Genomic DNA, 17,155 nt, shown 5'->3' with positions numbered 1-17,155 from the left:
AGACTCCTTGCTGAGCAGGGAGCCCAAGGTGAGGCTGGATCCCAGGACTCTGGGATCATGACCTGAGCTGAAGGCAGAAGGCAGACGCTTAACCAACTGAGCTACTGAGCCCCTTGAATACTGTGTTTAAATTTTAATGTTACATTTTGAAAATTGTGTAATTATACTTGTCCTCCAGAATTGTTGTGAGATTTCACATTTCCAGTGGTGCCCAGTACAGGTGGTGGCACACATTAGGCCTTCAAAATAGAGAGGCTCCATTATCATTATGCACCATTATTGGGTGCATAAGCTTACACAGGACCCTGCTTCCATGCCTAACTTCTGTCACATGTACAGTTGGAAGGATGTTGAAAGAAGTGATCAAAGGAGGTAATAAGGATCATGACATAACACTAATCTCTGCTGTGCTGTCAAAACAAGAGTTAACATGGAGAAACAGATGAAGACCAGACTTCATTTGCCTTTTAATTAAACACAATACTATTATATTTTTCTTTCCTAATCTGTATTGGAAGACTAAACATGTGGAAAGAATACCTATAACAAGCAAAATGGACATTTCGGGCTTGTGGATTATTAAGACAAAAGCTTACACATTCTCCTGCTATAAATGGTTATTAAAATTTTCCCTAGGGGCAGGGCACCTGAGTGGCTCAGTTGGTTAAGTGGCTGCTTTCTGCTCAGGTCATGATCCCAGCACCTTGAGCCCTGCATCAGGCTCCCTGATCATCAGGGAGTCTGGTTCTTCCTCTCCATGCTCTTGGCATGAGGGCTCTCTCTTTCTTTTTCCCTCTCAAATAAATAAATAGAATCTTTTAAAAATTTCCCTATGTGAGGTTGTCTAATAAATTGGGATGTCACTCAAAAGGATACCCCTAGTCTGCAGCTTACTTCACTTATTCCTTGGGTGGTTTTCCCTTTTACCACCCATACCTCTTCTCTTTGCTTCTATTAGGAAATCATAGTGGACTTGCATAGATATCACTATGCTCATCAAGGGGTTAGAACTGTGTGGATAACCATAAAGCTTCCTATCGCTTCTCAGCCTTTTGGCTAAGATAAAGTGTAGTATCTGTTCTTATCAGTTTAATATCTGATATGTCCTTTATCCAAGGACAATATATTAAATGGATTTCTGGAACAGGGAGATGTAATAGGAGCTTGCTCCTTCCACTCCATCTATCGACCTGGTATTGCAGTACTTCTGGGAATGGTGCACCCCAGCCTAATTAAAGGTTCAGCAGGCAAAAACAAAACAAAACCAAAAAACCAAAAAACAAAAAACCCACCAGAAAGTTTCTTTAGACTATGAGGAAGTCTGCTTTTCTGTAGAACAAATCTCAGTCAATGGGAAGGAGCCCCAAAATGATAATACCAAATATATGAGGCCATTTCACATTATTTCATGGGGATCTTCAATACAAACACCTATACAATGTGCTTCACATCCATACGAACTGTCTGATCCCAAATACCCATGTCCAGTGTCACAAATATATGACATGCCCTACAATTCTTAACCATTGCAAAAATGTGGCTGAACTATATCTTCACTTTTATGGGAAATATTTACTGTTAATTCCATGAGTGGAGAATTGTTTCTGTATCACCACCCACTGTTTACTAACACTTTTGAACAGTTCCAGAAAAGATCTAAGCATATTAGGTGGCGTAAGTGTACGTGAATGGATGATATCCTCATTCACTGAGGCCTCCATCCTTTGTTCTTCATCCCCTTTTCTCTCTCTTGTCATAGTTTATATTTTACTTCATTTACTTTTATATTATGCAGTGAAGCTTAAAATATTTTCTCATAAGAATCTTTTTATATCATTTGCTAGACTTATTTACTACTTAAATTGCTAAAACTATTAAGTTTTTACTATTATGAATAAGACGTTATATTAACAAAATTGTAACAACATACAAAATAAAATTTACTAGCATGAAAAATGCCTAAATTTGTATGCACCTGGTAAGATCGACTCAGAATGTATAATTCTTACGTTCCCATTTACAAAGTTGATTTGCCAGCTCATAGTTGAAATATTTTAATATCTTTTCAGTAAAGAGATTGACATTTATTAATACACATTTGAAAACACAATTAATAGGATATTTCTCAGAAACATTTTATACATTTATAAAGTACATAACTCATATGAAAACAGTTAATAGAATATTTCTCAGAAACACAGCATTTGTTCAACCAAAAAAATACACACTGTGTCTAACCACACATATCAATCTTAATAACAACATATCCTGAGGGGTTGTATTCAGTGCTGATAACAGAAAACCCACACAGTCTGCCCAATATGTCAGTAATGCATATTTATTTCACAGAAATACTGGGTCAGGGCACCTGCTCAATGACGCTGCAAGGAAACACAGTCCCGTATGTTGTTATGCATGCACCATTGCATCTGTTCTAGTGCAATCAGAAACACAGAAGCATGAGAAATAAGAGAATGAGGTGTTCACCATACAAATCAGACGTTATTCGAATATGTTAAGATCTAGAGAAAAGAGGTCAGAGCATTAGATAACATCCACAGCCATGACATCCTAATCAGTGGCCTGGTGGACAGTATAGGGCTTTCAGGAAAATGCAAACTGTGGACATCTAACCATGGAGGTACATCCACGATGGGAAAGCTGGAAGGGTGTCTGTGAATGCCCACCCCTCTGACAAAATGGAAGTCATGCAGTTGGTATTTGTTTTGAGGATACTTTTTATTGGCAAGACTAGCAATCAAGAAAATAGGCTGGAGATGGTGGCCACAAAGTCCCTGTGCATCTGCGCATCTCCTTAAATATTGGTGGCTCAATAAACTGAAAATTGCTTCTTCCAACTCTCACGCAAGCTGGGCTCTTACAGAATTCTATCATGGAACCATATAGAGAAGGCATCCTGGGAAATGTGGTTCCTAGCCTTACCTATGCTGATGGAACACAATCCAACAGAACCATCTCCACCTCTAGATTTCATTCTTTCTTAATTCAAACATATTGTCCACTTCCTAACCAGAACCCAGGACAAAGAGCATACAGCAACAGATGGAAATAATAGTTCATCTGAAACTATACTCTTTCAAGACCATTGTATACCTACAAATTTCTGCCAACTTACATACTTACAAAATTGCAAGCGAGCAAAATGGAATAATGAAACTCTGGCAAAAAAAAAAAGGGTGTTGAGAATACATACCTTATGTAATCAAAGAAGTGCCAGCTTTAAAAGTTGTAGGTTCTCTCAGGAAGATAATAAGATGGAATATATGTAATGGGAAAGTGACACCCAGTTTGGAACACACTGGGCCAGTAAGAAAATCCAAACAAACACCAATGTTACATTAGTCTAAAGGCCCCATACTTACAGAACAATTTTTAAAAACTATATAAAATTAAACCTAATGCATATTCAAAACACACATCAAATCACCCATGGCTATATCACACTTCAAAATGGAAACAGAAATATTACCTGAATTCATGAGGGGAAAAAACCCATAATATATCAAAATTCATGTGCTATATAGATGTACTTAGAATACTTGAGAATTTTCATGTCAATGTTTAGTTGAAAAAGATACGGAAATCCACTTGCTAGAGGTTCACGTTAAGGATGGGATACTGAGCAATACCATCTTTGTAACCTTTATAAGATTTCTCTTCTGGTGTGAATTTTCCAAACTGTTTTACACGAATTAATTTGCATCAGGTTTTCTCATGTTACTTATATTTATAGGTTTTCCTTTGACTATGAGTTCTCACATGACTATGAAAGGATCTGGGACAACTGAAAGTTTTCTCACATTTTTCACATGTATGAGGTTTCTCTGTAGTCTGCATCCTTATTGTTTTGGAAGGATGAGGGCCATTTGATGTCTTTCCTGCATCGCATGCAATTATAGGCTTCTCTCCACTGTGTTTTTTGACATGTTTGTGTAAGGATGAGGACCAACCAAATGCTTTCCCACATTTTTCACACTTATAGGGTTTTTCTCTAGTCTGCATTCTTATATTTTTGGGAGGATGAGGGCCAACTGAAAGTTTTCCCACATTGCTTGTATTTATGGGTTTCTCTCCAGTGTGCTTTCTGTTATGTTTGTGTAAGGATGAGGACCAACCAAATGTTTTCCCACACTTTTCACACTTATAAGGTTTCTCTCCGGTCTGCATTCTTGCATTTTTGGAAGGATGAGGGCCAACCGAAGGCCTTTCCTCGTTGCTTGCATTTACAAGTTTCTCTCCAGTGTGCATTCTGACATGTTTGTGTAAGGATGAGGGCCAACCAAATGCTTTCCCACATTTTTCACATTTATAAGGTTTCTCTCCATTGTGAATTCTCACATGTCTCTGAAAGGATGTGAGCCAACAGTAGGCTTTCCCACATTGCTTACATTCATAGGGTTTCTCTCCAGTGTGCATTATCATATGTACTCGAAAGGATTTGGGACAGCTAAAGCCTTTTCCACACTGCTTACATTCATAGGGTTTCCCACCATTATGTATCATCACATGTACTCGAAAGGATTTAGGACAACTGAAGGCTTTCCCACACTGCTTACACTCATAGGGTTTCTCTCCAGTGTGACTCCTTATATGTCCAGTGAGGGAATGGGAACGAATAAATGTTTTCCCACAAAGTTTACATGCATAGGGCTTCTCTCCACTGTGGGTTTTCACATGATTCCTTAGGTATGAAGAACAACTGAAGGCTTTCCCACATTCCTCACACTGATATAGTTTGCGTCCAGTGTGACTCCTTTTGTGTCTCTTAAGGGATGAACGATGCCTGAAGACTTTTCCACACTGACTGCATTCATACAGTTTTACTCCAGTTGCAGTTTTCTTGTACAGCTTAATATTTGGAATACGGCTGACGATTTCTCCACATGTATTACCTTTGTTACTTTCACAGAGTCTCTCCACTATATGACTTCTGCTAAAAACAGGGTGGGAGGAGCACGTTATTAATGGTTTGTGTATTCACCATTTATTAATATTTGTTAATGAATGCTAGGATTACATTTCTATCATTTTCTGTATAAATGTAGGGGTTTTTAAAAAAGATTTTATAGATTTATTTGAGAGAGAAAGAGTACCATAGCAGGGAAGGGCAGAGGGAGAAAGAGAAGCAGACTCCCCACTGGGCAGGGAGCCCGATGTGAGGCTCGATCCCAGGACCCCAGGATCATGACCTGAGCTGAAGGCAGACGCTTAACCAGCTGAGCCACCCAGGTGTCCCATAAATGTAGATTTTCTGTCCCATTTGAATTATTTCAAAGTGGAATAAACTAGCTGCTTTGGGAATGGGATTAAGCACAGCCCATTGCTACAACAGCACTTCTCATATAGAGTTCCCTGATCATTGTTTCCCACTAAATTATCTTTCAAATGCTCAGTGTCTGAGTCACATGAAGGAAAAAAGGGAGGGAATGACTTGTGAATAAACAAATCTGGAGCTAGGTTTATCAGTTGTTTTTTTTTTTTTAATTTCATGAAATAGTAATAATCTCTACTGGGATATTGTGTTTTCTCCTAAGTTCAACTCACCTCAAATGTCTCCCCTCATTGTTGGGCTTATCTTCTATGCACTGGTCTTCCCAATTTTCTCCAAAAAGGGAGGTCCAGAAATCATTTTTTATGAACCTTGCTATTTTCTGTTCATTGGATAATTTTTTCCCAAAAATATCCTGCTGAGAAATGGACCCATTGGTTTTAAGTTGAGTGTCATCATCTAAAACAAAACAGTGAATAAATCTTATAAGGAAGGCACCTGTGACCAAAGAAATACATTCAGTTTAGCTGTTTCCAAACTTCACTACTAAGAGGCACAAGAGGTCAAAATAGAGGAGATTTATTTTTTATTTTTAAACAGATTTTATTTGTTATTTGACAGAGAGAACACAAGCAGGGGGAGCAGCAGGCAGAGGGAGGGGAGAAGCAGGCCCCATGCAGAGCAGGGAGCCCAACATGGGGCTTGATCCCAGGACCGTAACATGACCTGAGCTGAAGGCAGACACTTAACCAACTGAGCCACCCAGATGCCCCTGGAGGTGATTTAATATGCACAGAAGAATCACAAGGTTTCAAAACAACAAATTTCTCCATGCCCACAAAGTGACCCACGAATATCTGCCCAGACTGATGACACTGAAGAACCCTAAGTATTTTAAAGAAGACACAAAGGAAAACACAGGTTAATACATAGATTTTTACTGTCACAGAGAAACTGTTAGATTCTAGATCCATGACAGCTGTGATCATGCTTGCTTTATTTATCAATGTGTTTTCCTTCTTTATTCCAAATCTTGAAATAGGCTTAATTAATAAGAAATACTTACTCTTTAAATAACTAAGTGAAGGATTGATGCCTCCTTACCTACTGAGACCAGGTTCCTGAAGGTTTCCAGCATCACATCTTTATAGAGCCTCCTCTGAGCAGGATTCAGCAGGGCCCACTCCTCTTGGGTGAAGTCCACAATCACATCCTCGAAGACCATTGAGTCCTAAAACAAACCACATAATTGTAGGAGAGTGGGTAACCCTGACAACACAGGGAAGGTGTACTCAAACTCATAGGAAGTTCAGACAAGACTCTTTGGTCTCCCCACGTCTAATCTATGTCCACACTCATTTTCTATATCATAGTCTTTTAAAAGATTTTATGTATTTATTTGAGATAGAGAGTGTGCACATGCAAGAGAGTATGAGCAGAGGGGATTGGCAGAGGGAGAGGGAGAAGAAGACTCCCCGCTGAGCAGGGAGCCCAATATGGGACTCAATCCCAGGACCCTGAGATCATGAGCTGAACCAAAGACAGACACTTAAGCGACCTGAGCCACCCAGGCACCCTCTGTATCATAGTCTTAACACATCATTAACACATTGAACTTATTTCTCTCTCCATTTTTACTGTGGCCCTTCCTGTGTGATCCCTGCCTTTTCACAGAGTCTAGAATAGTCCAAAACATATTGGAGAAATTAGAGAAATGCTATACAAATGAAACAAATATTGCTATTTTATGACAATCGATTCCTCGTGACAAAAATGATTTCATCTCTTATTGCCCACCGCATCTCTCAGCACTGCATAAACCACAAGTTCAAATCTTGATGAGATTCTGATAAATAAAAACACACTGAAGGAGCTTTTCCTTCATTTCCTCTCACCAACAGTAAGAGGCCCACGGTAGAAACCCAAATCACAATGTGGGCCAACTGACCCTGTGTCATGATGTACTCCATTTGAAATACACAAGTCCAACGGGGTGCATGAAGACATTTTCCTGGAGAAAAGCTGATTTTAAGTTACATGTGTATTATTTACATATATTCTTTATCACAGAATCAATTACTACTCTTTTTTCCTTTATGACCCCTTAATTTGAGACAGAAGGGGTACTGAGAAAGAGGAGGAAAGTGGAAGACATGAGAACTCAGACCTTTCCATAACATCCACATTCATAAGCCTTGGTATTGGTGTGCATTAATTTTGAGTACACACACATACGCACTGAGGTTATAAGATGCCAAAACGGCTCATTCCATCCAAGGCATGCTGGTGCCATGATCTTGGACTTCCCCGCCTCCATATCTGTGAGAAATAAATTTCTGTTGTTTATAGGCCACTCTTTGGTGTTTTGTTATAGCTGCCTGAATAGGCTAAGACACATTGCCAAGGACTGGAGCAAAGTAAGCTGGAGAGTAACAGTCAAGGATGGTGGAGAGTGATGAGAGGTAGAGCACATCATCTTGTGGGGAACTAATCAGATGTGACTCTGGGAGGAATGCAGAACTACTTCTGACTCTGGCACAAAGGAGTGATGTCCTCTGATAGCTTTAAGGACCCATCACTTGTGTTGAGACTAGACCACAGGGGATGGATGTAGGGACCAGAACACCTGATAGGAAAATAAAGCCATAACAAGGTGAGAAGAAGGTGGGTCAGCCTGGGTAGTCACAGTGGAATGTGCCCGAAAAACATAGGTAAGAGCAACAGATTCCAGATGGACTGAAGTCGGGGCAAGACAGAATGAGAAGATTTAATGACTCTGATCATTTCTTACAGTAAAAACTGGAATAATGGAGACGTAGGAGGCCATATGTGGATTAAGTTCTTGGGGAGAAGAAGAGGAATTCACCATAGGGTATACCAAGATGGGGATAAGAATAAGACATCCAAGTAGATACATGTATAATAATGTTTTTAGGAGCACTGGCAAAAATTTGAAAACACCCAAATAGCCACTAGTAATAGAGTTAATAAAAAATAATGCTATATCCTTAAAGTGAATACAAGAGAGACATAAAGGTTAATTAACTATTATTCTTCGTAGAAGACCATGAAATAACTTTAAACAAAAAAAGTCTGACATAAAATAGCATGTACACTGTGATTCCATTTACCTGCCTTATAAAACATCCAAAGTTATAGTGTCTTCATTTAATGATGCACACACAGGTGATAAAAGCATGGATATTATCATCACATGATTCAAGATATTGGTTACATCCGGAGAGGAGGGAATCACTTCCAGTGGAGTGTCTGATGTCAAGAACTGTTTTAGATCTAGGGCTGGATTTTATTTTACAGGTGTTTATTTTTTTTTTATTTCTATGGACTGTCCAAGATGTCTTATGTGCTTTTCTGCAGTATGTTGTACTTTACAATGAAACTCTATAATCAATTAATACAATTTACCTGAAATCATCTTAAGAATTATAGAAAGCGATTTTATAATACTCAATGAAACACATGAAAAACATGTACCATAGGGGAATCAATGGTAAGATGCATAGCCCAATAAAGGGTGTAGTTAAAAAAAGATTATTCAAAAAGGAACATACAAATAGAGTGAAGTTCATTCTTTTTTTTTTTTTTAAGATTTTATTTATTTATTCGACAGAGATAGAGACAGCCAGCGAGAGAGGGAACACAAGCAGTGGGAGTGGGAGAGGAAGAAGCAGGCTCATAGCGGAGGAGCCTGATGTGGGGCTCGATCCCACAACACCGGGATCACGCCCTGAGCTGAAGGCAGACGCTTAACCGCTGTGCCACCCAGGCACCCCAAGTTCATTATTTTCTATCAAAAAGAAGTACAAAACTAGGTTCCCATTGCCTCACTCCTGGTCAACATTGTACTAGAAATCCGAACCAGTGCCACCTGAAAATAAGCAAATATGCAGAATTACAAAAGAATAGAAGATCATTGTTATCCTTAGCACTAACAAACATATGCATAGGATCCCAACAGAACAAAAAGAACCAAAGAAAAAGATTTTTAGCAAGATTCTAGAATAAAAACACAAGATGAAAATAAAACTCATTACCTTTCCATTTAATAACAACACAAAGTTGGAAAACTCATGTTAAAAAGCAAACACGACTGTATGGTAATATGAGATACCCTGTGGACCTGCTTTCCAGTGAAGCTGGTGAAATTACTTTTAAAACCATCATTTCAAGCCTCTGGAAAGAGTCCTGAGGGCATACAGCTGAGGAAACAGGTACTCAAGAAACTCTATGAGGATTCAGTAAGAGAAGTTAACAGTCTGGTATTTGAACCAAGACCACTCTCTCTCTCCCTAGACTTCTTTTCCAGGCTGCAGCCAAAAACACAGACTCTCTGTCCCCACAGTTCCTAGTCAGAGAAGGAGGATGTCAGCATTTCTCATCCTGTCCCAGTTAGCTGTTACTGAGTTTAAGCTCCAAGCAAGCACAACTGACAGTGAGGGCGCTCCATTTCCACCAGCCCCCACTTATGCAATGTGGGCTCCACAGTGGGTACAGGGCTGATGAGAATACTGTGGACCTGACTGCTCTTGTTCTGCCTCGGAAGGCAGAGGTTCCCCCTGCAAGAGAGGCAAGCTGAGAAGACATCAGGGAACTGCCCTTCCTCCACTTAATGCTCAGCTCTTAAATTGGCATGTCACTCAGAAAGAAGTGTACCATTGTCCCCATCTCACTGCAGTTCCCTGGCTCAGAGATTTTGACAAGGCGGAAAAGCAGGCTGTAAAAGAGATAGCTCTCAGCCTCTTCCCAAAGAGCTGACTTCATTTACAACAGAAGATGGAGAACCTTAAGCCTAAGGGTGCTCTCAAAAACAGTCCAAGCTATATTGAAAGGCAACAGGGGAGAGATTCAAGATACAGGCAAAATTGTAGTCCACCTTGTTTGTAAGGGAGAAACAGGGAAAGAGGAAGCTGGGAGGAACCCTCCAAGGGTCTGAACAATTAACAGACACTGACCTGTGAAACTATGCCTTCGAAGGAGTCCAAATTTGACTGGATTAGTCTATAGACCAATGTATGCACCCTGGCAGGTTCAAAACAATAAAGCAGTCAGCTGACAGTTAGTGGAGCTTAACGGCTTACCAGTGGATAGTCAAGGAAAGAAAAGAAGAAAACCCTGCCAACACTACTGCCATCCCAGGGTGACTGAAGAGGAGTATCAGAGGCTTAACACTGAAGGGGTTGGGAGGGGAATGAAATAGATTTGATTGAAATAATCCAGCCAGTCACCAAACAAACACAAACAACAGTCACAGGCCCCAGAGGATAGGGGCTAGGACCCAAAGTCGCTACAATATATTACCTATAGTCTCCAGTTTCCAATAAAAAATTACAAGGCATGCAAAAAAAAAAAAAAGAATATTGTGATCCTTACAGCGGAAAAATTAGCAGGCAATGGAAACTGAGAGCAAACAGATGTTGGATTCAACAGAAGAAGGCTTCGAAGTAACTATTACAAATACGTTCAAAGAACTAAAGGAAATCAGGATTGAAGATGTAAAGGAATATATGATGACAATGATACACCAAATAAGGTCAATAAAGAGAAATTATTCTAAATTATTCTAAATTAGAACTCAATGTCACCAAGATGTCATCTCCCCAAAAAGAAACCTGTAGTCTTTATAAAATTCCAGTTCATCCTCAGACTTCATGTTCCAGGGCCTCATAAACAACTTCTCCAAACCGAATAGAACAAATGTCCAAAAAAGAAAAAATTTTCTTAAGAACAAAGTAGGGGCTCTCCAAACACATCAAGGAATTTGAAACCACAATAATCTGGGCAATATGTTATTAGTATAGGGATAAACAAATAGATTCATGGAAAGGAAAAGAATCCTAAAGAGACGCCCATGTATATGGAAATCTGATAAATGACAGAACAAGCATCACAGAGCAATGGCAGAAATGATGCACACTATAATACATGGGGCAGGGAGAAATTGGTATCCAACCAGGAAAAATGAACTGTATTCCCATCTAGTCTATGAACAATAACCACTTTATTCTATGTTTAAATGTGAAAGACAGGAGCACCTGGGTGGTGCAGTTGGTTAAGTGCCCAACTCTTGGGTTCAGCACAGGTCACGATCTCAGGGTTGTGAGATGGAGCCAGGGTCAGGCTCTGTGGTCAGTGGGGAGTCTGCTTGAGATTCTCTTTCCCTCTCCCTCTGATCCGACCTCCACACACTCTCTCTCTAAATAAATAAATAAATAAGATTTCACTCATTTATTTGAGAGAGAAAGCGAGAGAGCACACAAGTAGGGGGGAGGGGCAGAAGGAGAAGAAGACTCCCTGCTGGCCAGGGAGCCCAACATGGGGCTCGATCCCAGGACCCCAAAATCATGACCTGGGCCAAAATCAAGAGTTGGACGCTTAACTGACTGAGCCACCCAGTTTCCCCTCAAATAAATAAATAAATCTTAAAAAAATAAAATTAAGAAACTGAAATGGTAAACCTCAATTTGAGATAAAGATACTTGCAACACATACAAATATATAAATATGCACGCAGAGTAAAAATTAATGGTCAAATAAATGAATAAAAAATAGGAAATGACTAAAACATGTATCACAAAAGATGTAAGACCACATATAAGAAAAGAGTTGACCTCATTGGTAATGAGCAAATAGCAAAATAAAATCTCAAATAGATCCCATTTTAAACCAAGAAGGGCAAAAATTACTGAATTAGATGATCTCAGGTGTAGATGGCCACATGGAACAAATAAGCAGTTACGCACACGTGTTTGGAGAGTCAACTGGTACACTTCATTGGAATTGTCTCATAAATTTGAACTTGGCCATGATCTACAATCTAGAGTTTTCCTCCAATATGTGGCAAATGTACTACACATTCGACCTCCGACACTGAAACAAGACTCATAGGAGTGGCATTTTTCATAAAAGCAAGAAAACAAACTTGAAAGACCCAAACCCCATAAGCACTGGAATGGAAGAATCAATTGAATGACTGCACTTTCAGACAGTAGAATGTAAGAAACAGACTAAGGCAAAGAACCATAGGAAAGCCTTTCCAGTGTAATTCTGTTAATACTTATTTATTGCATTTCTCAAAGAAGTAAAACGAAGCAGGACACTACTTAGTAAAAAAAAAAAAATCATAAAAAGTAAAGGTATGAAGATTAAGCAAAGAAGCAAACAGTGGTCATTGATGGAACAAGACAGTGGTGAGTTCAGGGAGGGTCATGTCTGGAGACTCGTACCACTACCCAAGGTCCACTTACGAATCTAGGTGGTGAATCCACAGAGGTTTACTCTGTGATTAGTTTTTAAGTGTCCGATAAAACTTTGTATACATTCTAAATATAATAGAGTTCACCATGACAGTTAAAGCATTAATCAAGGTTGGAAAATAACACTTTTTGTATGTTTGCTTACCATGTAATAAGGAAAAGTCAGTTTTAATTAATAAACTTGGGTAGAAAAATATTAGAATCAGATCAAGTGCCTAATTAGAGAGAACTGGTTGCATAAACTTGAAAATTAAAGACGTTTGACATATGAAAAAGTCTGCAGGACGATCATGAGAACAAATCAGAAAAGTACGTTGCCTTGTGTACATCATGTTACCTTTCCGATAACAAAAGAAAAACTTTTGCACTTTTCTTTTTATAGAAAGAAACACTGATAAAAATGCATAAGAAATGATTAAAACTGGTTGTCTGAGGATGGCTGGGTAGGACTGGCGTGGAGCAGGGTATGCGGGCAGGGAGTTGCCTTATGTCAGATTGTCAATGTTTTGCAGAGTTTTTAAACCTTTGCATACATTATTTACTTTACATAAAAGAAATCTACATAAATTATATTTTACTTTTTTTAAAAATTATTTATTTTAGAGAGAAAGGGAGAGCACTCGAGGGAGGGGAGAGGGGGAGAGAATCTCAAGCAGATTCCATGCTGAGCTTGGAGCCTGACTTAGAGCCCGCTGTGGGACTCAATCTCATGACCCTGAGATCATGACCTGAGCTGCCACCAAGCGTCAGACACCTAACCAACTGCACCCTCAAGGGTCCCCTCACACTTGAGAGTATTTTCAAGAATGAGTAGGATACGTCACACATTAGGGGTTTGGACCTAACCCATTCAATGCACTATGATTTTCAAGGATTTGCATATGCAAAGGCAATTGTCCTCATATTGGTTAAAATAAGAATTGTCTTAGGAATAGTACACTTTAAATTTCATAACTCTATAGAGACAATCACTGATTTAAAAAAAAACTATGGAAAAAGTGAAAACCTGAGAGTTTAAATACACCCATCTCCTATCTGGATGTTCTCTTGTCAAAAAAGGAAGAAAAATGTCATATGCTTCCAGAATGCTCTTCTCTTCTATTTTATCTTTCAATCCATTTCTACTCACACAAGAAAATAAAAATCTTACACACTCAAACAGGGAAATGAAAAGGCCAAGCGTTTAGGGAGACTGGAGTCATACAGCAGCAATATTCAATACAGAAATCAGAAAGGAAGAAAACCAAACGTTTCCATCAGCCCAGATAAAGCCACTCACTGATCCACTGTTTGCAAAGAAAACCCTCCAAGTTCAGAAGGCAACCCATTCATTCACAGGCTTGGGGGCCAAGACTTCACTGCAGAAATACCAGCCTTCTGCAGGTCAGTCCCCGGTGACGGAGGGTAGGGAGACCTGAGCAGACGCAGGGATGAACTCTGGAGCCCCACACACCCTCCTCTCCCCAGCCTGCAATGTGGAGTGCTCCCTCTCCAGGCTTCAGTGCTCAGCAGCCAGGAAAGTCTTGGCTGGAGTCAGTTTAAGGCTCTACCCCAAGTGCACCCCCACATTCATAACTCTTTCTCCAGGAGACAGACCCCCAAAGAGTCTTTCTCTAAGTCTGACCTCGATGGCCTCTCAGTGTGCACAGACCACGCTCCGATCGCACAACCTCGGTGCGTGCCCACCCCAAATGTGTCATTTAGAAACAGACCCAAGACAGTGGCAAGCACAACCTCAGAAAGGGCATCTCTTCCAGCCACACCCGTGTTTTGGTGCCCTGAAGCGCTTCTAGGCCCATGGTGTGGGCAGCCTAGGACACAGGCACCGGAGAGAATCTCCAGAAAGAAACCATTTCATTCCCCGCCCCCCCCCCCCGTCCCTTGGCTGGCCTTGCTTAGCTTGGGGTCACTGGGCAGGGCCCCCACCCCCACTCCAGATAGTCGGTCGGTAGCGTGAATCTCTGAAGTCCAGTAATACCAGACAGACGAGAATGATCCACAGTCATGAACTCCCCACCCTGTAAGGGAACAGCTGACATTTTTGGTGAGTCTTTGTAATTAACCAATTAATACGCCAGACGTTATGTGTGTGGAAATGCATTCATAATGGGGCAGAGGGTTTCTCTATTTCCCATAGATTCTTTTCCCCAGGAGCATCCTCAAGGCTAAGGTCTGGAATTCCATTTGTCATCACCAAAAAGAAAACAACAGATGTGAGAAACTTAACCACTCGTGCTCCGGGAGAGAAAAAAGACACAAAAGAATTTTTAACAAATGCAGTGTAAGACTATATCTTTTTTCCCCCTCTGAAATTGACCCCTCCCTTGTTTTTTTGCAAATATTTTACCTAATCTTTCAAAGTCTATTAGTTAAGTGTATTTTACATTTACTGAAAAATCTGAGGCTCAAATAACCAAATAAATCTTTTCAAGGTGACAAACCCCAGGGAGGGGCAGTGCAAAACTGGAACTCAGACATAGATGACTCAAGGGTCAAGCACGGCCATCCTACCACGTGGGACACATCCACCCCCCACCACCTGTTCTCCGAAACGCCCGTAACACCCTCCCAGAGGGCATTGGCTCCTGTCCCACTGCAGGTCTCCAGTGCATTTTGCTCTGCAGACTGTTGCACTGGCTCACTGGGTGGGTTTTCTCCGTCCTCCAGTTTTGTGAAGGAATTCACTGTGAAAACCCAAAGGGCAGGAACCCTTCCTCTTCCCCTCAGTAGCAGCATCTGGTCGGCTGACGACTAAAGTCCTTCCAGGAAACGAGAACTGGGGTCGGGTCACTTAGGGATCGAGGACCTACCAGGGGATCTCTCCGAGCCCAGGGCCCTAAGCAGGTCTCCCCAGACTTCCTCGCCTGCCCCGCCAAGGCTGGCCTCCGGGTGGAGCCGACCCGCGGCTGAGATTCCCCGACCCCGCGTGGAGAGCAGTTGCGCTCATCTGGTCACCCCGGGAAGTTCGGAAAACCCAGACCCACGCGCGTATGGGACAGGACGCCGGGACCTCAGCCCGCGGCCAAGGGTGGAAACTCGGGTCAGAGCCTGGACAGGGGTGGAGCGGGGAGGAACCCGGGCCGCGGCCACCTCCAGCGGGTACCGGCCTGGGGGAACCAGCCCCTCCGGGTGTCGGCCCGACCCCGCGCACTCACCATCTCTCAGCCGCGCTCCTATCTCTCCCGGCGCCCTCGCCGTGACCCCGCGGCCCGTGCAGGTGAGAGCGATGCGGATTCAAGACACCTGCGGCCGCAAGAGGCAGGTGCACACTGGGGCCTCGGGCAGTCTGAGAGCCTAGGCCACAAGGCGGGGAGCGTGCCCGTCCCCGGCTCTGATTGGACAGTGCTCCGAGCCCACGGATCCTGATTGGATAGTGCTCTGAACCCCGCCCCAGCCCTCCCACTTGGACACGCCAACACCCTTGCGGCAGGGCCCCCGATGGGACGATTCCGCACAACTGGAACACACGTGGCTGGCCTCTAGCGGCTGGTCACAGTAGGGACGTTGGTGTCCAAGTAGAGCTAGCTCCAGTTCCTCGAGGAGGACTTCGGCGTCCTCCCGCAGCTCGGTGGCACCGCATTTCCAGACCCCGTTTCCCCACGGAGCAACAGGGCTGAGACAGACTGAGCAGAGCTGGGCTGGGACAAGGCGGCCCGGGCGGGAGGGCCTGGTATCTTCCAGGGGTCAGAGGTTGGCTTGGGACTGCAAGGTCACCCACGGGTCTGTGTTCTTTAAGTACACAGGCATTTGACAGTGACTTCAGCGCGTGCAGCGCAGGGTCTGGGTACGTTCTGATGTTTGGCGGTTGACCCTGTGGAGGCCTCATCTGTGCTGCCCCACCCCCACTCACCTGCTGCTTCGGATCAGGAAAGCCCGGCCGAGGAGAGCCGGCGCCAGCGGGAAATTCGAACCCTGGGCACAGGAACTTTTTTCAGAACAACCACAAGTTACCAGATGTGTTTATTAACATTCTTGGGTTCACATTTCACAGTAAAGTGAAATTAATTGCAGATCCATGTTTTAGTATATCCCTAGAGACTCTGAAATGTGAGTGGCTATGATATCCCTCAGGCCACTTAACTCTTAGAAGAAAACAGCAGAAGCTTAAATAAATTTGGAATGGACCCAGAAATTTAATATGCTTAACAGATTGAGTCAAAATTCCTAGTGCATTTAATATGCTTCCCTGTGAAGAAAATACTTACCAGTTTAAAAGCCAGTGGAAGGAAACTCTATTGCTTATTTTATTTAAAAGTTGAAAAAGTTCATGTTTTATGGTTTTTAAAAAGTATTGTCCACTTTCATTAAAAAAATAGTGCTCAGAGACATAGCATGTAGAAAAGAGGGTTCTCATTAAAAATATATTACTCATGGCACCTGGGTGGCTCAGTCAGTTAAGTGTCTGCCTTTGGCTCAGGACATGATCTCAGGGTCCTGGGATCGAGCCCCATATCATGATCCCAGCTCAGCAGGAAGCCTGCTTCCTGCTCTCCCTCTGCTTGTGTTCCCTCTCTCACTGTGTCTCTCTCTGTCAAATAAATTTAAAAATCTTTAAAAAAAAATAATCAGCCTGAGATTTAGAAATCTGCCT

At 41.9% G+C, this 17,155-nt stretch overlaps 1 protein-coding gene and 1 non-coding gene across 2 annotated transcripts; one reads left to right on the top strand and one right to left on the bottom strand.

Moving 5' to 3' along the window:
• Window positions 1-1,036: 1,036 nt before the first annotated feature.
• LOC117802137 lies at window positions 1,037-1,227 on the top strand. Its single transcript, XR_004625187.1, has one exon. It is a non-coding gene; the product is annotated as a U2 spliceosomal RNA (small nuclear RNA).
• Window positions 1,228-2,286: 1,059 nt separating this feature from the next.
• LOC100472441 (zinc finger protein 556) lies at window positions 2,287-16,908 on the bottom strand. The gene is given in 6 exon segments (XM_019804124.2): window positions 2,287-4,021; window positions 4,023-4,083; window positions 4,086-4,951; window positions 5,566-5,749; window positions 6,395-6,521; window positions 15,720-16,908. Coding segments are annotated over 6 exon segments (1,524 nt in total). The 5' UTR covers window positions 15,723-16,908; the 3' UTR covers window positions 2,287-3,738.
• Window positions 16,909-17,155: the final 247 nt, after the last annotated feature.

The sequence above is a fragment of the Ailuropoda melanoleuca genome, chromosome 4, assembly GCF_002007445.2.
Source record: "Ailuropoda melanoleuca isolate Jingjing chromosome 4, ASM200744v2, whole genome shotgun sequence".
NCBI classification, from domain to species: Eukaryota; Metazoa; Chordata; class Mammalia; order Carnivora; family Ursidae; genus Ailuropoda; species Ailuropoda melanoleuca.
The sequence above is the reverse complement of the archived record's forward strand: the minus strand, read 5'-3'. Positions and strand labels throughout refer to the sequence as shown.